This window comes from Tursiops truncatus, chromosome 1 (genome assembly GCF_011762595.2).
Source record: "Tursiops truncatus isolate mTurTru1 chromosome 1, mTurTru1.mat.Y, whole genome shotgun sequence".
NCBI classification, from domain to species: domain Eukaryota; kingdom Metazoa; phylum Chordata; class Mammalia; order Artiodactyla; family Delphinidae; genus Tursiops; species Tursiops truncatus.
This window is the reverse complement of record NC_047034.1, coordinates 87,882,314-87,906,223: the sequence shown is the minus strand read 5'-3', so window position 1 is coordinate 87,906,223 and position 23,910 is coordinate 87,882,314. Positions and strand designations below refer to the sequence as shown.

General features: G+C 40.4%; 2 protein-coding genes across 2 annotated transcripts in view; one reads left to right on the top strand and one right to left on the bottom strand.

Moving 5' to 3' along the window:
* Nucleotides 1-4,612, top strand: part of GNAI3 (G protein subunit alpha i3) — a 39,166-nt gene extending 34,554 nt beyond the window's left edge. Inside the window, exons 8-9 of the mRNA XM_033862362.2 lie at nucleotides 3,114-3,327; nucleotides 3,418-4,612. Coding sequence (XP_033718253.1) covers nucleotides 3,114-3,304 — 191 coding nt within the window. The 3' untranslated portion in view covers nucleotides 3,305-3,327; nucleotides 3,418-4,612. The remainder of the gene's footprint in view (nucleotides 1-3,113; nucleotides 3,328-3,417) is intronic.
* Nucleotides 4,613-12,822: 8,210 nt separating this feature from the next.
* GNAT2 (G protein subunit alpha transducin 2) lies at nucleotides 12,823-21,033 on the bottom strand. Its single transcript, XM_004320102.4, has 8 exons — nucleotides 20,913-21,033; nucleotides 19,141-19,183; nucleotides 18,697-18,838; nucleotides 17,797-17,954; nucleotides 15,752-15,880; nucleotides 15,391-15,520; nucleotides 13,552-13,705; nucleotides 12,823-13,013 (listed from the first exon to the last, which is right to left on the bottom strand). The coding sequence occupies exons 1-8, from the start codon at nucleotides 21,028-21,030 to the stop codon at nucleotides 12,823-12,825; spliced, it is 1,065 nt and encodes a 354-aa protein (XP_004320150.1). The 5' UTR covers nucleotides 21,031-21,033.
* Nucleotides 21,034-23,910: the final 2,877 nt, after the last annotated feature.

Genomic DNA, 23,910 nt, shown 5'->3' with positions numbered 1-23,910 from the left:
TGTCAATAAAGATAGATAGTAGGGGAGTTGAATTAGTGAGGACTCTCTTAGGATGCAAATAGAAACTTTTGATGAAGATACAGGGATATATCATAGAAGTCAAGGACAAGAATGCAGACAGTTCTCAAGAATGCAGTTAGAATTAGGAACCCTGCAAGCACTGTCAAGAACCCTGGGAGCACTTCTTTCCCCATCTCTGTTCTCTGTTCTCTGTGTCTCTCTATTCTTCTCTCTTTCCTTACCAACTTTCTCTGCTGCTCAGTTTATGTGATAAAAGATGGCCCTGCCACAGTTTCTATATCTCCTCCATTTAAAAGACCAGGCTAGACTGGGATTGTTTGGCCCAAGGTTCAAATTCCTAAAAGAGAGAGATTCTGGCCAGGGTTAAGTCAGGCAGAAACCCTTAGTTCAATCAGATGAGGTTAGGGACACAAACATGAGTGCCAGAGCTGTATCACTATGACCTTTAGATCAGAATTGAGTATTTCTAGGAAAGGGGACCTCTTGTTAGCTGAGCAGACATGTAAATGCTTTATATAGTAAGGTGAAAGGGTGTAGCTAGGGTAAGGAAGTGGGACAAGTCAAAGGTACTCTCAGAGTTCTGTATTAATTGGGTGTCAGTACTGTGATCTGAATTCATATTTAGGAATGTTGGTTTTGAAGTATCTATGGAACATCCTGATGCAGATATCTAACAGATAGTTATATATGTGGCCTTGAGCCTGGGGAGAGGTTACAGGTTAGTAACAGATACTGATTTGGGATCATGTGTAAATACAACATGGAAATGGATGAGATGACCTAGAGTGATGATATAGAATGAGGAGAGAATAGAATGAGAGTGAATACCAGGCTCTATTGGCAGGAGAAAAAGAAAGGTTTGTATAGGTTACAAAGAGAAGAATCTGGAAAGCCAAAGTATCAAAAACTAAGAGGAGAGTTTAAATAGTGAGGAGTGGTCAACAATGTCATATGCAGGTACGTAAATACATTTTGAAAAAAATGGCCTCTGGAGTTAGCAGTCAGGAGATCATTGACTGTTATGGAGAGCATTATCAGTGGAATGATGAGAGCAGAGCCAGGATCAGTGAGTTACTGAGTGGGAAGTGAAGAAATGAAGACAGGTGTAGCCTCCTCTTGAGCAGCTTAGATTACAGGGGAAGGAGAGATCTTTAAATGTTTATGAGCTTAGAGGTAAGATCCTACAGCAAAAGAGAAGTTACAAAAAGTGGATGTAATTGATGGAGCAAGATGTGTAAGCAGGTGGGAAAAGAAGGAAGCAAAAGTCTAGGTAGGATGAATGGATAAACAAATTGGTATATCTGTACAATGGAGTATTATTTAGCTATAAAAAGGAACAAAGTACTGATAATGCCACAACTTTGATGAACCCTATAAACTTTATACTAAATGGAAGAAGTCAAACAGAATAGGTTACGTTTGTGTGATTCCTTTTATATGATGTATCCCAAATAGGCAAATCCATAGAGACAAAGCAGTTTGGTTGTTGGTTATTAGGAAATTGGCACAAGGGGAATGAGGAATGATTACTTAATGGGAATGGGGTGTTTTTCTGGGGTGGTGGAAAAGTTTGAAACTAGAGAGAGGTGGTGATTGTATAGCATGTGACTGCACTAAATGCCACTGTATTGTAAACTTATTGCATGTTATGTGAATTTCACTTCAACTTAAAAAAAAAAAAGTATAGATAGAGCACTTGAATTTTGAATCAAAAGGAAGACATCTCTAAGACCAAAGATACAAATAAGTGCAGATATAGATAACTTTTTAAGTGAGGTGGTGGGCTAAAAAGTTGAGATGTAGTTTAAAGCCCCGTGGCCTCTGTTTTCTTAGGGAATTTGGAAATGTCGTCATCTGTTCAGAGGGAGGAGGGAGGTGAGAGTTGGGTAAGTTGATGGAAAGTATCCAAGTTTTAGAATGGGAGAACAATCTTCCTTAAGACAAGTAAAGGATTGACATTAATGTTTCAGCTGGGAATCTTAACACATAGCAAAGAGTCCTCAATATCATGTCCATTTTTGGGTGGCGGGGGGTAGGGTGAACTTCCAAGCCTATCTTCCATTGACTTCATTCTTAAGGATTCTCACAGTCCTGATTTCCCAAGTATCAATATCTGTTCCTACCAGACAAAAATCTGATGTTACGTGTTTCAAACATCTGTCTCCTTTAATTTACAGAGGTTCTGCACATCTCAGTAAATCTATTTCAAGCACCTACCAAGCTATCTTCCTTCTGTTCTTTAAACAGTCTGTTTACATAATAGTCATTTCTTTAAGCTTTTCTTTGTTATTTAGTCATCTTTATATACTTATTTGTTGATATATTTTTGTCGTGCTTAATGTCACTGAAAATAGCCCCTAGTTCACAGGAATAACTGTGTATGCTGTCTTTGTTGAGTTTCCCTGGCTCTGCAGACAGTTTCTAAGGCTGTTCTAAAGAGTCACAAGTAGACAAGATTGTGTAGGAAGCAGGCGATTAAGAGTGTTAATTACCAATGTTGTTGAAATAGGGTTTAACTTTCGGGTCCCCCTCTTTGAAGAAATAACAGATTTATTAGGGTATAATTCACATACCATAAAATTCACCATTTAAACATATACAGTTCAGGCCCCTTTCGCTTTTGCATCTACTGGTTTACCTTTGGTTATTTAAACTATTTCCCTAAGGCTCTGAGGCTAAGCTCCGTTAAAATTGCAATGATTTTGAAAAGAAGCATGACTTCCCCTTTTGAATTGTTTATTTCAGCACCACTCCAAGGAGCACAAGCTCTCTGACCTTTTAAACAGTTATGTTCTTCTAGAAATGCATCTTCCTACCTCCCTAGTTTCCTTTTATTCTTTCTAGATTTTTTAGCTAAAAAGTCTAAATAAAAGGGAAAGAAACTTAAAGTTTTGTTTTCCTGGATCTTTGTGATAATTTTATTTTACTTATAATGAGATTCTGCACTCAAGAAACATGTAATGATTATAGAAAAATAGAAATCTGTTTATTTCAGTTGTGTTATATTTCCTCTCTAAATTGTGATGGCCTGACTTAGTTGAGTCCAAGCAGCTGTTTTAATTTGAACTGAGAATATTGGGTGTCTGCCTCAGGTTCCAATACATATGAAGAAGCAGCTGCTTACATTCAGTGCCAGTTTGAAGATCTGAACAGAAGAAAAGATACCAAGGAGATCTACACCCACTTCACCTGTGCCACAGACACCAAGAATGTGCAGTTTGTTTTTGATGCTGTTACAGATGTCATCATTAAAAACAACTTAAAGGAATGTGGACTTTATTGAAGAGTGTGGATGTTAAATAGAAGGTAAAACTTTGAACAGTTTAATTATAGTGCTGTACTGATGTCTCTTGACTTTGTAAACTTTTTCTAATTACAAATGTTCTTCTTTCCTAGTTATTACAGTGTGGAGTGTTGAGACCAGACTTCTTTTGCTGTCTCATTGGGCAGCTGCAAGCATGAACGGGACCAGGGAATGGCAGCGGCATGCAGAATCTTAGTACTCTTTAGCACAATCTTCTGTATTAGGGAACTCTTAATTGACATGAGATGCTAAAGTCAGACATTGGAATTGGAACAACTGTAAAGTATGATTTGATCATGAAGACATCACTTGGATTTCACAATCTCAAATGTTTAGGGCAGATGTCAAGTTGAGGTGCTGCATTCCAGAACTTCAATATGTAGCTTACGCTTTTTTTTTTCCTTCTTGACAAACCACCAGTAGTTCATTTTTTAAGTTGTTTTTTGTTGTTTATTTTTTTTTATCAAGGGAAGAATAACTTCACTAAATTTTATTTCTTTGTAAAAGAATCTTTATTAAAACACAAACAGTCTTAACTATGCACATGATGTGACCAGATCATCTTGAAAATTTTCCTTTTAGTAGGAACTCTTTGTTTTTAACTCTTGGTATGGTCAGAATATAGTATTTCCATAATTGCTTAATTCTTTACAATTATTGGGGCTCTAATTATAGCTTTTTTGGATGAAATTTATGTTACTATTCCTGTTCAAAGTACCATTATGGTTTCTAAATGGTAATTACATTGAAGAATTCTGTAGTAAGATTCCAGCTCTTTTTTTAAAGCTTATGGTTGAAGGTTAACCTGGTTTATGCTGATTACCAAATTACTAGATAAATGCTGATGTAGTATGATAAAGTCAGCTTCTTGGATACAGACGCACCCAGGGCAGCTGCCAGTTAGAAATGCAAATTGCTAAATTCCAAACAGAACCAGTGTGACTTTGCTGCTACACATCTGCTAAATTGACCACTTCAATTCTTGCTTGTCTGTCTCAGTCATAGGGAGTTCTGTAAAAGATGCCCCTTGTTTTCCATCTTCCATTGGCTTTTTCTGTTGGGAAACATCTAAAGTGTATTAACAGTGCATGCCTTTACTTTGTAAACATGGTGCCAAATCCCTGTTTGCCATTGTTTTTATTGTAGCAATGTTCATTGTAGTAATCCTTAGTCAGTACCTTCTTTTGCTGAAACTATTGATTTGGGGACTTTTTTTCCACTTTGTTGTGTGTACAGATTTTAATCTGTTATAGTTGGCAGCAGTATTAAAATGGTGAGTAAAGAGTCCAGGTTTGTTCCTGTTTGTAACTAGTCCTTTCTGGAAGTATTTTCTTCTGTTGCTTTTTGCCCCTGCTGTGTGCTTAGGCCTTTGTCTGAGAATGGGTTAGGTAGAAGGGTTCCCTGAAGGTGTTAGTCTTTTGGTGTAATAGTACTGTTGAATCTTGGCCTGACTGAGCGTGTTATGTCATATCTGTGTTAGTGATATGCAGTCAAAACTCATTTTCCAGATTTACATTTTGGTTGTGTGGAGAGCTCTATTTACCTCAGCCTGCAGGTCCTTTTGTACAATGTACAGCAAATGTCATTAAATACTGAATGGTCCATTAGGGGAAGGCAAATGAAGAGAATGCATTTTGAGCATTCCAAATCAGTAGTTTGAGTAGTGCCTTTTGGGGTCCGATCTTTTTCGATTGGATTCTATTTCATCTTTTGATGTGACCTTTCACTAGTTTTAAAAAAAAAATGGTTGGTGGTCATCAAAGCTGGTTCAGAAAGCAAGCCACAGCACTTCAGTGCCTTTATTGGTAGTTTTTTTTTTTTTTCTTTCGTGGGAAAAATACAACTATACAGATGATATAACCGTATTATCTAACAGTTTTTTTTTTTTTAGGATTGGCAAAACTGGATCTAAAAGAAAGAAAATTATCAGCTTCAATTGGTGATTGACTTGTGCCCACAATGTAAATAGGGATAGTTCTTGTTCATTTTGAATATATCTTTTCCTTATTGTATTGTGTGATATAGGATCATCTGGAAATGAGAACTGGTAGAATGTTGGTTTAACTGTAGTCTTTCTATAGTCTGGGCTAATGGGAATGCGTTGATAACACAAAATAAGGGATAATCCAAAAAAATTAATACTTTGAAATGCATTTTGTATTTTCATTTGAATACGTCTGTCTGATATGTTAATTTTTTAGCCCTTCTGTCAATGAAAAACAGTAGTTCTCCACAATTTTGCCTCTATACCATTTACATTTGTCCTGCGTTTACATGAGGATCACCTCCTACCCCCCCCCATGCCAAATAATTTATCAAAATGCACATTCCTTAAGGACACAGGGACACAGTTTCAGTCAGTGGTTTTCAAATATGCCTTAAGTCAAAATCACCTGGAACCATCTCGGAGATTGACTCTTGGCTGGTGGGCTGGCATTCTGTAATTTTAAGAAGGTGATTCTGATCATCAGCCTTACAAATCACTATTGTATCAATATTTTGAATTAAAAGGTCTTTTCTTACAGCAGAGCCAGAATGTGGGAATGAAACCTCATATCTATTAGCCTGGAGAAAAAGGATTGATGTTTGTAATCAAAGAAGTGAAAAATTGCCTGTGTCTTTTTGGTGGAGAATACTGGAGATTTGTGATGGATCATGTTTCAGAATTTAGGTGCCCAGTCTTTGGACCACTTAAGAAATCAGCACATCTAAGAAAATTAAATTTTAACAAATAACGAACAGTAAACAGGCACTAGCAGGAAGGATTGTAACAGTACCTTTATTTTGTTGACAGTCACATGTTCCCCACCTGATTAAAACTCTGGGCTGTAGAATTGCCATCCATTAGGCTCTATGTAGAGAGGAAGTATTCTGCTCCTTAATGGCCAGTCTTCCCTAACCTTATAATTTCAGCCTTGCAATAGGTTTCACCTCCTGGCATGAAAATTCCAAGAATTTTTACAGTTATTCATAAGTGGATCTTGAAATGTCTTTTTCACCGTGGACAGTTTGAATTCTAAACCTCTAGTTCAGTGTATCATACTGATGGGTTGTTATTTTTCACAAGGTGCTACATTCTAAGAATAGATGGACCAAATTTTTAAAAGCTGTTTTCTTCCCTCGTTTATGTTTTATTCTCTTATGTATTATATTTGTGTTTTATTATATGCACATTATGGAGTATTTAGGAATAACTGCTGGTTCTTCTAATTTATTTGCCCACCTGTTATTCTTATATCCTGGCCACTGTTCTCTGATTTGTAGCTGTGGCTTTCTTTCGGCATTGCTTGCCTAACCTGACTAGTTACTTTTTATATTTATCCATTTGCTTAGCATAGTTCTGGAGTTTCCTGTTGCAGAGCTCCTTGCTGTATTGGCAGTTACATATAAGGGAAAGTTAGTCTCTTATCCAATTAAAAACCTGTCTTGATTTTTTCCCCTTCTAGATGTTCAAAAAACAATAGCCCTCTACTCACTGATATTACCTGTGAAATCTTTCTTATGTGACACTGACTTTAAAAACAAAATTATCTCAGTTTCCAAGTACTGCCAGGTAATTTTTGTGTTCCAGTTTAGACTTCAAAGTACAAATCAGAGATCTGACCTGGACCAGCCACAGCTCTCCGTATAACTTTATGGCCACCAAACACAAGAGAAAACCAGGCTGCTTAGAGGCCTGGAACTGAAAGTTGCTCTTACTATGAACTATTAGAAAGTAAAAGATTTAAGTGAGGCGTACTGGAGAACTAATTTCCAGGATGGTCAAGATCCTTGTTCCTTTGTTTAGGTTTTAAATCCCCATTCCCACCCCCAGTTTTCTCATAACCTTTTATGAGTTACTTCTGCTGAGGAAAGCGTATTTCAGAACAAATCAGGGCAGGATGGTTATTTTCTGATACTATGTCAGGCCTACACCTGGCTTTACTCAAGTCTCTCAGGAATAAGAGATAATATGGAATATTATGCAGCAGTAGATACCTGAGGTGCAAGATTAACATACAGATTCTCTGGCTAAACTCTACTCAATTAAAATGTCTGAGCCAAGTCCTGGGAATACGTATTTTTAAAATAAATTCCTCAGGTGGTTCTGATGCAGCTAACCTGGGCCAATATTTGGGGACAACTGAATAGACCTTATATTAAAGATCAACCCAAATAGTAGACAACATCAAAATCACTAGTGAATGACTAAGTTATTTTTTACTTGCCATTAAGTATAAAGCACCTACATGACTTAAAGTGCCTTTCACCCAGAAAATTAGTATGAGGACTGTTTGGTCAAAGAACATTCCTACATTTTAGACAGAGTATTTCGTTTTTATAGAAAATTAAGGCAAAACAAGAAACTTGGGGTTTCCAAACTTTTATTTCACTCCATTTATTTATTCAGTGAAAATTGAAAGATATACCAAAGTAAAGATAAAATCCTATGACAAAGGTAACTATGTGTAATAACATGAATATTCATTTACAGTTGGTAGATAAAAGAGCAAAGCTAGCTATAGAATGAAAGTCTTCTTGAGAGGGTTTGGGAAGGGGTAGGTAAGGGGAATGATTGAGGAGTCAAATATAATATAAAATCTTTGTATGCCCAGTGGTATATGTTCTCCCTTCCTGAAATCTAGTGGGAATCAACATGGTAGTAGAAATAATCAAATATTAGTAAACATACTTCTGAGGTACACCATCTCAGTGTGTTAGTGTTCACTGAGCTGTGAGATCTTTGACAGCTGGCATATTAAGTTCTGTACAACCTGGTTTATCCTGTCTTCTTACCCTCCACCCCCACCCCCCAGCCATATTCCTTTGGGTTATCCAAACATTTTTACCGAGAGGCTTGTTTATATGTAAGAGAAAATCCCAGTAGACATAACAAATCATAAGAAATTACCTGTTTTTTCTTGCTTATGTAAGATGAAGGTCCGCAGCCTCTTATGAAGTTGGAGAGTTGCTTGATGTGCTGGGTTCTGGTCTTTTCCCTGCTTCCAGCTAGCTATGAAGTCTTTCAGTCTTATATCCCTCATCTAAAGACAGACTAAATTATTTCTTCTAGCTGTGATAGTCTATGGTTCTGATCAAATGGAAATAACACATTTAAAAGTGTTTTGTACATACTTTTTGTGATACTCAAGATTGTACTCCACTGCAAAAAAGGTAACCTAAGACAATACCAACAAATGTATTCATTGTAGCTGGTTGTCTTTTCTCAGCATCACTTTTCCCATATTCATTTCGAAAACTTGAAGTCAAGTTCAACTACAAATTACCCTATATTTTGCGAAGCAGGGTGAAAAGGTCTTTGTTTTGCATTTAAATCCAGTTCTTTATTTTCTATTCAAACTGGTGCTTACTTTTCCATGACCAAAGGAAAGAAAAGTTCCTGCAGTCTGCAGTATATCTGTTTGACCTCACAGAGATGTCTTCACGCGTTTACCTAGCAGGATCACCAGAGGCTCTGGCACACTTGCAGTCCCTGGCCCAACACTGAAGTCCTGCTGGAATCTGTGCTCCGGGGGCTGTGCCGGGTAGAGAGGGAAGTGGGAGGTAAGAGCTCTTCACCCTTCACCACCTTCTCCACCCAGCATGGCCGGCACACTTTGGTCTACGGCACATCTCCAAGTATAGAGTGGTTTTTGAATGCTGTTATTTTTCACCTTGGGGATGGGGCCACCCAGATTTGGACTATTTGGGGTACGTGGTTTTTTTTATCAGAGTAAGAACTGTTACAAGTAGATATGTCTTTTATAGTTATACTGAATTTTTAGACTGAATTTTTGTGCTGCTTTTATTCCTCCTTTAATTGACAGAAACATAAAAGCACATTTCCAATTATATTTTTTCCATTTTTTTATTGTGTTAAAATATACATAACATAAAATTTGCCATTTTAATTATTTTTAAGTGTATAGTTCAGTAGTACTAAGTACATTCACATCATTATACATCACCACCATTCATCTCCAGAACTTTTCTCATCTTCCCAAACTGAAACCATACCTATTAAATAATAATTCCCCATTTCCATTCTACTTTCTGTCTTTATAAATTTGACTACTTTAGGTACTTCATATAAGTGGAATTATACTGTATGTGTCCTTTTGAGTCAATCATATTTTTATAAGAAAAAAAAGCAACTGTAATCAGATTTATATGAAATGGAACTTAATTTACATTTGGCTTACTTTCATCAGTGTCTAATCATGCAATGCAAGGGAAGTGTGTTACAGTCTCTGCCCTCTAAGAACAGAAAATTATACCTTAAACAAAGCTATTTATACTTTTACTGTTTTATGCTAATTTCACATTCTATTTTGAGACCAGTTTGTATTTAGTGTGGAGATGATTTTGTTAAATATCTATGATTTAGAGATGGCATAATTTAAAAATGACCAAGGATTTGTTTGGGAAAAGAAGGAGCTTAGGAGAATGAAAAGATTGACTTTGATGTTATAGTGTATGGTGGGCTGTTGGTATTACGGTGCATATAGAAAGACCACTGGCTTTGGATTCAGAAGACCTGTTTTGGAGTTCTAGTTCTGCTACTTCCTAGCAGTGTGATCTTGATGAAGACTCTCCACCTCCCTTGGCCTCAGTTACTTATCTGTAAATTGCTAGTGAACCTGGAATATTTTAAGTTTCTTCTAGCTTTATCGTTCTAAGAATTAAGATTGCAGTATGTGAAAATAGGGTTGAGTATTAGTTTCTGACCTATCTTGTTATGAAAAAACAATTTCTGATGATATAAAATTCAACAATATAGTGTAAATTTAAAATGAAACAAAAGAAGACAGATATAGACAGCAGAGTGAGTATATGGCATAATTTTGGTTTTAAGCTTTCTAACAGCTGTTTTATGCAAAGAGAACTTTTCATCCACACAATCAAAATGCCCATGAGATAAAAATAAGCCGGTTGGGTAGGAGAAGTACCAGTGGAGTTGTCTCTAATAGTATGAGGTTTGGGAACCATCTCTGGGCCTGACAAACAGTGAAGCTGCGGTAAGGATTAATGCCTTTTTTCGGAAGCTTATCCAGAACATTTGAAGTCCTCTTACCTTTACTCAGAGAACATCCCAGTGTTGGCTAAGAGCTTTAGGAAATTGTTTTGACTTTGTTCTAAGGAACAAGAGAACGGATGACCAAGGCCCACTGTTTTTATTCTGTGTAGACTCACCAGAAGAGTTTTAGCTTGAAAATATTGTAAGATGAATAACCAGATCCTAACTTCAGTAAAGCAGCTGTAGAAGTGTTGCTTTTAAGTACTGCTACTTCCCCATCCAGCCTCAAAGGTAACCTTTTTGCAAAGTGCATATAGGGTGGCTTGTGTGAATTTGTTTATAAACCAGTTAAAAGTTGGGATGTCTACCAGAGCAAAAGAAAACTAAAATGCAGCCGTGTTTTATTCTGCTAGAGATTGTTCTACCAGAAGACCTGTCCCACTGGCTTTGTTTTCATGCTAGTACTGTAGGGCAGGTTCTATATGAACATTAATAACCGAGGAGCCTGGGTTGGGCTTTTACAGTTTGGCCCATAGCCAATTCCTGCCTAGAGTCAAAGATCAAGGAAAAGTGAATAAAAGAAGCAAATAATCTGGCATGATTTGGGGGTAGGTGGGGCTACCCTACTTGAAGGTAGAATAAATGGGAAAAGTTACATCTGGGCCCTGAATAGATAAGATCATAGCTATAGCAAAGATTCTTAACCTGGGTCTTCAGAACTCCAGAGATAAAACTGGGTTCAATATGTTGGTTTCCTTTGTAATTCTCTTGAGTTTTATTTTATGCATTTTTAAATACTCTGAGAAGAGGTCCATAGGTTTCATCAGACTGCCAGAGGGATCTATGATACCAAAAAAAACAAAAACTCAGAGCCCCTATATGTTGAGTTAAAGCAAAGAGGTTAATCTTTGGAGCGTGCCCTTTAGTATAGTCCCTGAACAGTGCTTGGATGCAAGAAGTCTTACCCAGATTTTTTTCTTCGGCTTAAGTTTTTTAATCGGCAGTGGGCAGAGTAGTTTTCCTTATTTTTCTGGTAATTCTCCCAAGTTGGTTTCTCTTCAAGGAATCAGAAAGACTATTAAATGAATCCAATTTTAACAGCTGCAAATGTATTCTTCAGTGTATTTCAAGCTCATATGGCTCTCTAGTATCAATATTGCTAGTAGTAGCCTAAGTGTGAATGTGTATTTTTGGCAAGGAGCAGATACTCATTTTAATTGACTCTTTCTTTTATATACTAAATCTTGGATGCCCAGAGCTTTCCTCACTAGTAGTTGTAAATGCTAAATCTATACTTGACTTCACCACCTCCTGTCAAGATAAATACAAGCTTTGTTTCCCCCCAAAGGAGTTCAGGGAATAATTTAATTGTTGGCCTGTTTGGGGAGATGTTGTTTTCAGCCAGGCATCTCATGGACCCAGCTGCGAAGATTTTCGATGCCTAAAGCAAAATCAGCTGGCTTTTTTGTTCTCCTGAAACATGTAGTGGTTGAAACAAGGATTTTAGGATTGCTCACTTATTCTAAATTCTGTGATAGAGAAGTGGCAGCAATAAAATCATTAATACTCCAAGTGGGAGTGTGTTCTGTCCTCCAAGTTTATTCAGAACGTGTCTTGTATAGCTGATAAAGTTACTTACAGGGATAAGTATCCCTATACTTACAGAGATATAGGGAACACAGTTTTTTTGGCAGTTTGGGAGCAGAGGGATAATCTGTGCTTAATAAAAATCATTTTTGGGAATCCCCTGGAGGTCCAGTGGTTAAGACTCTGAGCTTTCACTGCCGAGGGCCGGGGTTCAATCCCTGGTCGGAGAACTAAGATCCTGCAAACAGTGTGAGCGACCAAAAAAAAAAAAAAAAAAGCCTTTCTGGATGTGTACCTTAGAAACTAAGAAACTCCCATCTTCTATCTGGTGATTCAGGTCTCTGAGCTAAGGCACATAAAGGTCTGTTAGTAAAAAGGGGTGGTAGGTTTAGTGAGGTTCTGTTTTTAATTAGTTTTTTTGCAGACTGCAGGGAAGGTTTGCCTTTTTGTTTGGGATAATTCATCTAAAAACCTGGTGTTGAATTTCATACATGGGAGCTTTTATATAGGATTTCTTTCTGTCACTCACCACACAGCTTTTATGTGCCTTCCCCTCCTTCAGTTATGTTTGTGATCATTAGAATAACCCTGTGAAGTAGTATAGAGAAGTTATCTTCATTTTATAGATGAGGAACTCAAGGCTCACAGAAATGAAATATTTACATTTTTGTAGTAAGTTGCAGAACCAGTACTGGAACCTGGGTCTTCTGACTCCTGGCCTTGCATTCTTTAAACTGTACTAGCTATCCCACTTTTAAAAGAATGTATGAGACACAATTGCAATCATACCTACTCCATCTCCAAGGGAGAATGGATGTATTCTTGTCATGGTATATTGACCTAAAATTTTCTGCTTGAAATTACCCAGATTCTGAACCTGTTTATAGAACGTATACTTGAGGAATGGTGAGAATTAGAAGAGTCCACAGTCCTTGAGGTTTTCTTTGATAATAATATCTGTAACTGCATCAAATACAAATTTGACATTCTGGGTGTCTGTGGCACAGGTCATGTGACTGTAGATTTCTTTGACATCTTTTCTCATGTTGAGGTCAAGGAATTGACTCTTGATATAATTCCCTGCATCCTCGTAAGAGTTGTTCCCTGGTTTTCCAGAAAAATAGTGAAGAAGTGGGATAAATTAACCCTTCTTAGTTGCTCACTTTTTAAGTGACTCACTTGATCCTCGAAATGTTGTATTAGACAGCTGCAGTTGGGGGCCTATTTTTAGAGGGAGGGCCCTCTCCTTTATTGCACTCCAGTGTTTCCCACTTGAGTTGAGCAAAGAAATTGAGGAGAGAGGTGTCTCTATGTCTCCACCCTTGGTTTCTGGCAGTTATCATCTGAGCAGTCTGTGGGTCTCCTGAATCTAATGTCTGCTCTATTCTGGAGACATCGGAATTTAAACCTCTAACTGAATGCTCAACTTTCTCGGGTTAGACATCCAAATATCACTTGGACATTATAAAGCTCATAAGAGGAACTGAATATTAAAGGGATAAGGGATCATCAACTTGGCAAAGCAGAGGAGTTTCACTTACTACTCCTTATAGACAAGTTCCTTTATGTCTCCTTGGTATAGGAAATGAGGCAGCCACCTGTCATTACTATGAAAGAATTGTCTCCAGCCCCTGGCACTTACCATCATACTCTGGAAAACAAATGCTGAGATGGACTTTCTTGATTTTTTCCTCAAAGAGGTCCTTCTTGTTGAGAAAGAGGACAATGGAAGTAGCCGCAAAGAACTTGTGGTTGCATATACTGTTGAACAGGTGCAGTGACTCATGCATACGATTCTATTAAGAGGAAACACCATCAGAGATATCAGGTTGGGCTTATGGGATATCTGCCTACTTCCTGTTCTTGCTCCCCTTGAAGAAACCAGTGTTCCAAATGTAAAAGGAAAGATGGGGAACAGCTTATCTCTTTTTTAGTGTGGTAGAGTAGAGCCAAAGAGATCTGACTTCCTTCTAATCCTCTTTATATCACAACTGTATGATTTGGGGGAAAGTCCTGAGCTTTTCTGAGTCTCAGTTTCCCTATCAGGATTATTATGAAGGTTAGATGAGATCATGTATGCATAGTGTCCATGATAGTAGGTGGTGTATAGGTGTACAGTAAATGTTATGCAGATCTTTGGCAACCAGGGCACAGCTTAGGATTTTGATATCCTTAAGGGCTGCTGATTCAGGGTTGAAACTGGGCCCAAGTTAACATGTCCACATACATCTCCAGGATGATTTTGATAGGCTTCTGTTATACAGTCCAAGATCTCAGTTCAGGCAGGAACATAATAGGGATTATTTGGCCCTTGTGCCAAATGGTAAGGGCTAAAGAATTTCCCAGTGCCACAGCACAAGCACTTCTGCCTTATTTCCTTCTCTGATTGCCACTTTCAATGAGTGAGAAGTAGTGCTGTAATCTGCAGAGTCCAGAGGTTACCCAGTGCCCCAAACCAGCGTATTGTTAGGGAGTAGACCTTTAGGGTCTTGAAGTGTGCTATTAGCTGACTTGGGCTCAGTCTTTTCACCTTATAAAACTAATTAGTAGCCTTTTCTCATTGCTAATACTCCTATAAAAACCCTTTAAGGCCTTCTAGACTTCAAGGTTAAAGATGGAAGAGATCTTGGAAAATGCATGACCCTCTAAGACATTTTGGCTAGAAGATATTCAGAGTGCTCTAATGTGAACCTGAACTACTAAGGAGAAGGGAGAAGAACTGGAGCAGGGAATAGAAGGATAGAAGCTTTGTCTTCTATCAGTAAACTGTGGGCCTCCGTTTATAGAGCAGATGCATTTGTAAAATTGGCATTTTCCATGCCTTTGACATGCCCTGTCTTAAACTTGGAAGGTACCTGGATGGGCTGACACTGTTCCTGCAGAGCTCCTGTCTTGTAAAACTCCACAGGCTCAAGAGAACCACCTTCAGGTAGTTCTCCAGCTGCCAATTTAAGTGGCATGTGAGAAAACTGGTTTGCTAGTCTCTCTGTAGTCCTGTTGACACTGAGTATATATTTAGGCTTCCAAGTGAGGTTAGTATGCAACCCCTCTATCATGTTGCATAAAGATACACATCGTATGTTGTTCTTTCTGCTCTATCATTTTCATCTCCTATCCTTTACTTCCATAGGCAGCCTGGGAGACTACTAAGTAACTCCTTTGCCTTGCGAAGTTAATGATCACTTATCCCTTTAATACTCAGTTTCTCTTATGAGATTTTTGATGTCCCAAGTAATACTTGGATGTCTAATTGGAGACCAAGCTCTCAGTAAATCTGGAGTTCTAAAGTGCTAACCTAGAACCTGCAGAAGAAGAGGTTTTCTTAGAATTATTTGCTTGAGACATTGGTCTGCTAGAAGACTGCTAGACTATTAGTGTTAGCTGAAATCACCCAAGTTGGGGTAATGGAGTGACACAAAGTTTAGAGGAAAGGTCACAGGGGAATTATCTATCAAAGCTGCTTGGTGCAAAGGTCACTCACCACTTCGTCATCTTCCACCAGCACCATATCATAGGCACTGAGGGCTGCACAGAAAATGATGCAGGTGACTCCCTCAAAGCAGTGGATCCACTTCTTTCTCTCTGATCTCTGCCCTCCCACATCAAACATCCTGAGAGAAGAAACACCTGTTTTCAAACGTATACCTACTGTGTGACCCACATGCACTTGGTGTTTACCCCACAGAGGTGGCAACTTTGGGGCCAGTTAGCGGTAAGATGGGAAGTGGAAAGGAAAGGGGGAGAAGTAGGAGGAAGTCAGACTGGGCTTTTGTGAAAGCCAAGAAGCATACCTATGTCCCTTTTTGGGTATCTGACATGCTCCCAGGGAACCGTGTACTCACCTGAAGTTCAAGTCTTTGACAGAAAACTTGGTCTCAATGATGCCTGTGGTTTTGACTCTGGATCGTAGCACATCTTGCTCATTAGGGAGGTAGTCAGGGGCTGTAATTCGGTCTAATTGATTCAGGTAGCTGGAAAAAAGTGATTGGCATTGATAATATTAAATTTTCCACAGCCAAAGTCAAGAAAGGTGAAGGGTTTTCCCCAAAGGCATATAGCTAACTTAGTGATAGAACCAGCCTAGAATTCATATTGTTAAATATAGGAGTCTTTCCTTCAAACCCTCTTGTGTCCTTACAAAAGGAAGTGTGGGATGGGCTGAGGGACAAGCCCATTTGGGGCAGAGGTTCTGTCCCATTTAAGTCAAGTCAGATAACTTTTCCTTGTGTTTCACCTGACTACAAGGTTTTCTAGACCCTTGAATGAGACTTGGTGGTTTAAATGGGTGCCAAAATTCCATCAAGAAGCAGGAGTAGATTAAAAGAGATTTTAGAAATATATGAGATGTGAACCAGTGCAATGCATGGACCTTGTTTATATCCTGAATCAAGTCGAAGGGAAAACATTCGAGATAATTGGGGAAAATTGAATGAACACTGACTTGGATATTTGATGACATTAAGGAATTATTAAATATTTAGATGTGATGATTATGTTGTGATTCTTTTTTTTTTTTAAAGAATCTTTTATTTTTTAGAGCTAACATAGTGAAATTTTTAGGATGAAATTATATATCTGGAGTTCACTTCAAAATATTCCAGTGGGAAATGGAGATAAAATGAAACAAGAGTGGCCTTCGGTTGGTAACAGTTGAAGCCAGGTGATTGATTGTATTATTCTGCTTTTGTATTTGTTTGATAGTTAGCATTAAAAAGTAAAAAAAAAAAAAAAAAAACAGATGTGAAGTGAGAGGACTGAGAGAAAGAGGGAGGGCAAATTAAGTATATGCCAGACATTTTCACATTTAAATTCTCATTTAACCTCATAAACCTTCAAGTTTCATATCCCATTTTACAGATGAAGGAAAAATCCAGAAGAGTTAAATAACTTGTCCAGGACAAGAGGCATTGTGCTATATTGTAAAAAACATTCAACTTTGTGGACAAATAGACCTGGATTTCAATCCAGCCTCTGCCATTTATCTATATGACTTTGGGCAAGTTAATTTTCTTCTCTGAACCTCAGGTTTTCCATCTATAAATAGGACTAATAAAAAATACTTTCTACCATAAGGGCATATTGTGCAGATTAAATGAAAAGGTGTACCTAATGCACTGAGCAGTGCCTAGGCCTGAGCGAGTGAGTACTCCAGGGATAGTAAATGATAACTTTATTATAAGAAAAGGTGATAAAACAGGGGCTAAACCCAGGTCTGTTTGCCTCGGAAGCTCATGCCCATCTATGATATCATGCTGTTTGAGGTAGGATTGATAAACTCTGCGTACCTTATCTTTTGGGGACCAACTTTGCATAGCTGGTACTCTCTAACCCCTGACCAACTTTCTTTGGTTTGCCCTGGCAGTTTGTGTCCTGTGCCCTGGCACCTTGACATAAGATGCTGTGGGTGAAGGAGATTTTCATTTTAGGCTAGTGACTTAAGTACAGCCTGTGTTGCCAGCTAGAAATTTCAGCCCTGAGAGGGCCATGATGAATCATGCCTCCTAGGAGAATGCGTGGCAGAACCGCAGGGCTGTATTAGTGTTCATGATTCTGAAAGGAGAGGCTACGTGTTTGAATTAAGAAGGCAGGGGCTGAGGGCTGTTAAACAGAGCACCTCTGTTTTGAATTTTGAGTCTTCAGCTTTGTAGGCTGCAGTGAACCAGTGTAAAGCAATACAGAGTGGTGGGAACTGTCGCAAATGTCCCAATGTAAAGGCATTAAATTCAAAGCATAGTAAAACACTGCTCAAGCCTAATAAGACAGGCATGCAGCCTGAATTCAGTCCTTGGGTCTCCAGCTGTCAGTGCCTAAAATTTTCAGCTGGCTGTGATTTCTCCTAGAAGGTTGCCGCCGCCTCATCCCACCCCCTCCCCAGTCAGAGTCTTACTAGGATGCCGAGTCATTGAGCTGGTACTCTGCAGCTCTGTCAAAGCAGGCTTGCACCCCACTATCCTTCCACAACTTCTTGATGACCTCCACCAGCTCGGGAGGCATAGTGCCCTCCTCAATGGAGTCAGCCAGGTTGTTGAGCTGTCGCCCATCATCCTGTAAGGCAGAAACCAGGATGAGAATTACACGGGAGTAATGGCTTTCCAGGAGGCTTTTGGGAATTCTGCTGAAAGGAAAGCATTTTGCATTGCAACCAAAGCCTAAGGTGGAGATGGTGTCCAGCAAAGATTCTAAAATAAACACTGATTAATTTTTGAGGGTGCTTCTGAGATGCAGAGGGTGGCAATATATCCAGTCCTGGGATATCTAGTGGATAACAGAGGTCCCAGGGGCTTCCTCTGTGGTGTTTCCATCTTCCATCCTTAGTCCAAAAGTGAGTGTCCTGCCACAAAATGTGGGTGCTCTGCTGCAGGGAGATTGGAAGTTTAAAGACCAGATTGATCATGAAATGGACAAGATGATAGACAGGAACCTATCACCTTTGTTTTTTCAATGATTGAAATCTAGGAAAAGGACAATAACTGGAACTAGGAATTTGGCCTATGAAAGTTCCACAGCCAGGGCAAAGAACCTGAGGGGAACAATTTAAATGGTAAAATAAGACCAAAAGGCAGAGGAAGCTGAGAGCAGATTTTTTTTTTTAATGAACATTTATTATAAAGGTAGGAATTGCATGCTTTGCTAGGACTGAAGTAAAAAGATTTAAAGCTCAGCAAATGGGATTTTAGTTACATAAACTTTTTTCTGACCCATGTTTCCTCATAGCTCGTTGGCCACTGGCCTGTTCTCCTCATTAGCCTTTCCTCCCACCCTTAACCACATAGCGTTAACCACGTACCACACAGCTTGCTTCAGCAAAGTCAATGCCCAGCGTGGGCATGGCCCGGATGATAGCCAGGATGGACTGTAGCACATTCCCATAGATGATGGCCTTGTACTCCAGGCATTCTTCTGGTGAATAGCCATCCTGATGAATGATCCTGCAAGGAGGAGACACCCAGCCCTTCGTTGGACCTGAGTAACCAGACCTAAGGGATTGGGACTCTGGGAGTATTTAAAGGGTCATAAAAACCCAATCTCTCTATTCTTACTGCTGTACGGAAGTGGAGAGTGAGGGACACGGGGCATGCAGATGAGGGACATTGGGAATAAGATCCTTTATATCCTTTACATCTGGGTTCCTTAGGAACCCAGATAAAGAGCCCTTTATCCTCCATGCTTCCACTGGCTCTACTGACGTCTTCACCCTACCTCAGTCCTTTGGGGCTTTGTTCCTACTCACTTCATCTGTTTGACGATAGTGCTCTTTCCTGACTCCCCAGCACCTGCAGGGAGAAATGCTTATGCTTCAGATTTCCACCGGCTCTCCCCAACCCTCCAGGAGATGGCCCGTGAGAAGTCTAAGCCACTGCTCGCTTGGGAGCCTTGTTAGGGGAGAACACATAGGGATGATTACTGCCCCAATTTCTGCCAGCTTTGAGCTCAGGCCATTTGATCTGGAATTAGAGGAGAGTTTCTCAACCTCTGCAGTATTGACACTTTGGGCTGGATGGTTTTTTCTGTGGAGGGCTGTCCTGTGCATTGTAGGGTGTTTAGCAGCACTCCTGGCAGAGGCCAATAGCACTCCAGTCTTCTAGCTGTGACGACCAAAAATGTTCCCGACGTTTCCAAGTGTCTTGGGGTGGGGGTGGAGATGTACAAGATCTCGTTGAGAACCACTGATAGATTCAGGGGAACTCCTTTAACACATTTCTACTCTGCCTGTTTTTACTCAGGAGAGTGATCTTGGGGTGGGATTGGAGAAAGCTGGATCACCTCACTGAAATACTATTTTTTCGTTATCTTACTGTTTCCATTATTGGCTAAAATGTTCTTAGATCCTCATTCACACCCCACTCTCCCTCTATCAAAGACCCGCATACCCTTCAGCTCTCTCCCCCACTCTATACTACCCCTGATGCCTTAAACCAACCCCCCCCCTCCACTTATCCTGTGCTTGGTCCCTCTAAGCTTCTTACCCTGAATGTAGAAGAAAGCTGCTTAGGCTTAAAAGATCTCTCAGGGGCCTTGCCATCTCTTTCCCCTCTGTAGCCTCCTGGGCTCCTTGGAGTCTGCTTACAGAGATGTGCTCTTTAGTGTGTCCTTAGGGCCATGCCACAGATCGGCTGAGGGAAAGGAGGTGCCTTAGTTTGGGGCTCTAGTTCCCAGGCTCCTCATGGGTTTGGAAACCCAGCCCAGCCAGCCAGTCTTCTGCTATAAAGATCCTACCTGCTCCAGCTTGCCTACCTCTGTACTACCATTGGGTTTCTTTCCTAAGCCAGGTGTCCCAAACTCTATTGTTTTGGCTCTGTTTACAGCCATGATCAATTTCTGACCGACTGAGGTGCTTTTCTTTTTTCAGCACAAACCTGATCTGCTTAGGAGCTCATCAAGCTGATGAGCCTCCCATCTGGCAGGGGCTTTAGAGGCAGCTGCTGAATAGAAAGCCAGGAAAGGACTTCTCTAAAGACTCCATTCATCCCCACTCAGGGCTCCCCACTTCTAATATTTTTACAAATTTTTTTACTGAAAGCAAGGAGAAGGAACCATATACTTGGTAAGAACCATTAGGCCTATCCTTGGCACTACATGACACTGATTATATGGTAGGACTTCTGAGTCCACTGTCCTTTTCTGAGTCCTTGACTCAGAGTTTCTGTTTGTAGATTCAGTAAGTGTCTGCAAGCCCAGAGTTCATGATATTTGCTAAGTTGTTAGGTGTTAGGTTTGGTTAAATTTGGAGATGGGTGGGTGCGTCCTGGCCCTCACACACTATTCCTGGTTCAAGGAAGAGCAGAACAGTTCCAGAGTAACTTTGGCATTCTGCATCTCATTGGGGTGGCTGTGCTCAGCCCTAGAGCTCCTGATCCCCTAGCCTGAGACTGGATGGGGAGAGGAAAAATAACCTTCCATCCCTCCTCCCCACACAGTGGGCTAGAACCCACCTACCATCCAGGATAAGCAGGAAGGAGCAGTACCTTCTCCTTCTCTGGCCCATCTTCCCATCTCGCTCACCCAGCAATAGCAGCTTGACGGTCTTGGCTTCCTTGTCAGCATCCTCCTGCAGCTTCTTTTCTAGCTCTTTGGACCTCTTGGCCAGTTCTTTGTCCTCAGCACTGGCTCCACTCCCCATCTTTCTGCCGTCTCCTCCTTGGTGGCTTCCTCTGGCCCTTAAGCTTGTCCTCTAGGGTTTCCTATCTGAGAGATGGAAGATAAGGAAAAAGTAAATTGGGATCACATATCAGTTTCTTAGTCCTCCTAAAAAGCCAGTCTGTAGGGAGCTGGGTGAGGGAGTGGGCTCTATATTCTCGTACCCTGCCTGTCTTGCCTGAGGCTACGTACCCCAGCCAGAGACCTACTTAGTCTAGGGATTGTAGCCTTTATATCTAGCAATGTGATGGGTTGAGCCAATTAAGAGCTCAATATGATAAAGGGCAAAGACCTAGGGAAATGATGTGCTGGATTCTGACACAGGAGGATAGGATGCAGATGCTGGAACTCTCTGGAATAAGATAATGGTTGCCCCATCCTTTTGAGGGACTGATCCCCTAAAAGTCTCTTCCTTCTTAGATTCACTTGCATCTTAGAGCTAGAGATTAGAGACACAAACAGAGGAAGCTTTCCCCACGTTGAGACTCCAGATTACACAGCTTCAAGGCACCAACGCACACTCTTCCATCATAGCAGGCCGGTCCTGGCAAGGAATCTTTGGGGTTTACCCCTTTTTGGAAAGATTAGAAATGTTTCCTCCAGCTCCTCCAGTGGCTGCTGCACCAGGAAGCTATTAGTGTTGTTCCTTTATGTTGGCTCATCTCTTTATACATACTCCTGTTATTAGCACTTAATCACTTCATTATTGTCTGTTTTACAGATGGGTTTCCTCCAGACTGAATTCCTCCCCCCCGAAGGTCAGGTACCAAATCTGATTCATCTTTGAATCCTTCAGACCTTGTGGTTTATTAGTGGATCCTCAATGAAGTTTTGATGAGTGAGGGAAAGAAGGAAAAAGGGTATGTGGTAGAGAGAACGGGGCTGCTTACCCACTAAAGCCACCTGGGACCTAACTTCACTTGGCAAGTGAACTTTGCTGGTATTCAGTGTAGAGGGTTTGTGCTGCCTCACATAACAGTGCTTCCTTGGGAAATTAGACTCTAGCCTCTGGCTCCTCAAAGGTCAGGGCAGCCCTTCCTCTGGCTCTCGTCGCAGCTGCCCCTTCCCAGGGAGAAATGAGTGTGCAGCCTACAAACTGCCTCACAGACATATCAAAGACTCTCTCCATTGGTCATACTTGTCTATGCCAATTATTTCAGTTTACTTAAATGAGTTGCTGTGGAAGCTCCTCAGAGGGACATACTTTAGAATGTTGCTACCGAAAATGTGGTGAAAGGCCCAGCACAGATCACCTGGGAGCTTCTTATAAGTGCAGAATCTTAGGCCTTAACACAGACCTTCTGATTCGGAACTTGCATTTTAACAGATCACAGGTGACTCTAAGGATACTAAAGATTGGAAAGCTCTGCCCTAGGGAGTACTAGAGAACTGTGTTTTCCTCAAACTGGCCAAATAATAAGAATTACCTGGGTTGCTCGTTTCTATATTTCATCAAACTTTAGATGGCACTGAATGGAAGATCATTCTGATTTCAAAGAGGTTAATATATGTGTGTTTTTAAAAGAGTGTGTTTTAGAATCAGTAAGTTCCTGTAGTAGTGCCAATTCTAGAGCCTGAGAAACTATATTCTAAACTAATACAGTTTGAAAAACCCTGATCTAGACTAGTGGTTCTCAGCTTTTGGTGTATATTGGAATTTACCCAGAGAACTTAAAAAAAGAAAAAAATACTGAACTTAAAAAAAGAAAAAAATACTGATTTTCAGTCCAGGCATGAAGAGTTTCAAATCTCCCAGGTGGTTCTAATGCGCAGCCAATGCAGAGAAACACTGAGCTCCAAGTATTTAACTTGCTCTTTCCTTTTAGAGTGGAATTGCGCAGCCGTGGCCAGGTAGACTGAGAAAGTGGGAGGTAGAACCTAGGTCTCCCATCTACCAGGTACCCTGAGCTATCCCTGATCACCTTCCTCCTACCCACTGCCTCTCGCCTGCATATCTGGGTATCTGGCTGAGAAGCCCTGGGCCTGGAGCCCAGACTCTCAGGGCTGATGGAGAAGCAGGCAGCCGCCAAGGTGCCTTCCATGGTGATCATCTTTTCCCAATCAAAAATTGGCAGGTGCTTATTGACTTAAGGGAAAACAGGAGAGTCTTTGAAATTGTGACTGTCTTGGAATCTTGGCTATAAAGTTTCAGTAATGATACCTCACCAGCCCTGCCTAACCTACCCACAATATTGGTAACTTATACCTAGGCCAGAGCTGCGCTGCAGCCTGCACTGTTCAGAGCAAGGAACTGCCAGGAGCTGTGCTAGACAGTTTACGTGGCTCATCTCAGTTAATTCTCACACTGACTTCAAGGTAAGTGCTCTTGTCCCCAAATTACAGACCAGATAACTGAGACTTGAGGGTTAAGTAACTTTTATTCAAGGTCATATAGCTTAGTAAACAAGCCAGGCAATCTTTCTTTCCACTACCCCACAAAAGCAGCCCGAGAAAGAACGTTGGGCAAAAAAAGACGGGCAAATGCATGAGCTCAGTAACAGCAGCACTTGCATTGTTAAAGGAGCCACTGACTTGTTTCACAAGTGGGAAAAATGTTTGAGCTTGTTCCTTTTTTACCTACCACCTCAGCAAACTTCTGTGCTGCTTCTCCTTGTTTCCTAGCTTGCTGGGCTCCCAATTCCCACTACTAAGCTGACTATGGGAACTCCTGGCCCTCACCTGCCCTCTAATTGCACAGACCTGCCCGCTACTATGCATGGACCATCCTGATGCCTCCTGCCTCCTGTCTTAAGCTCCTGTGCCTTTCCTGTGGCTCTTCTCCTTTATTATCCCATTTGGGTTCAATGTCCTGGTAGAGTAGGTGCTATTCCCTCCCATTTTAGAGGTGAGGGAATTGAAGCAC

Excerpts from the sequence above, each read along its gene's own strand:
- GNAT2 (XM_004320102.4), bottom strand. The coding sequence starts at position 21,030 with ATGGGGAGTGGAGCCAGTGCTGAGGACAAAGAACTGGCCAAGAGGTCC. Across the intron at positions 15,881-17,796 it reads CTCAATGACTCGGCATCCTA|CTACCTGAATCAATTAGACC; the intron begins GTAAGACTCTGA and ends ACTTTTTTCCAG. Across the intron at positions 15,521-15,751 it reads GTCAAAGACTTGAACTTCAG|GATGTTTGATGTGGGAGGGC; the intron begins GTGAGTACACGG and ends TTCTTCTCTCAG.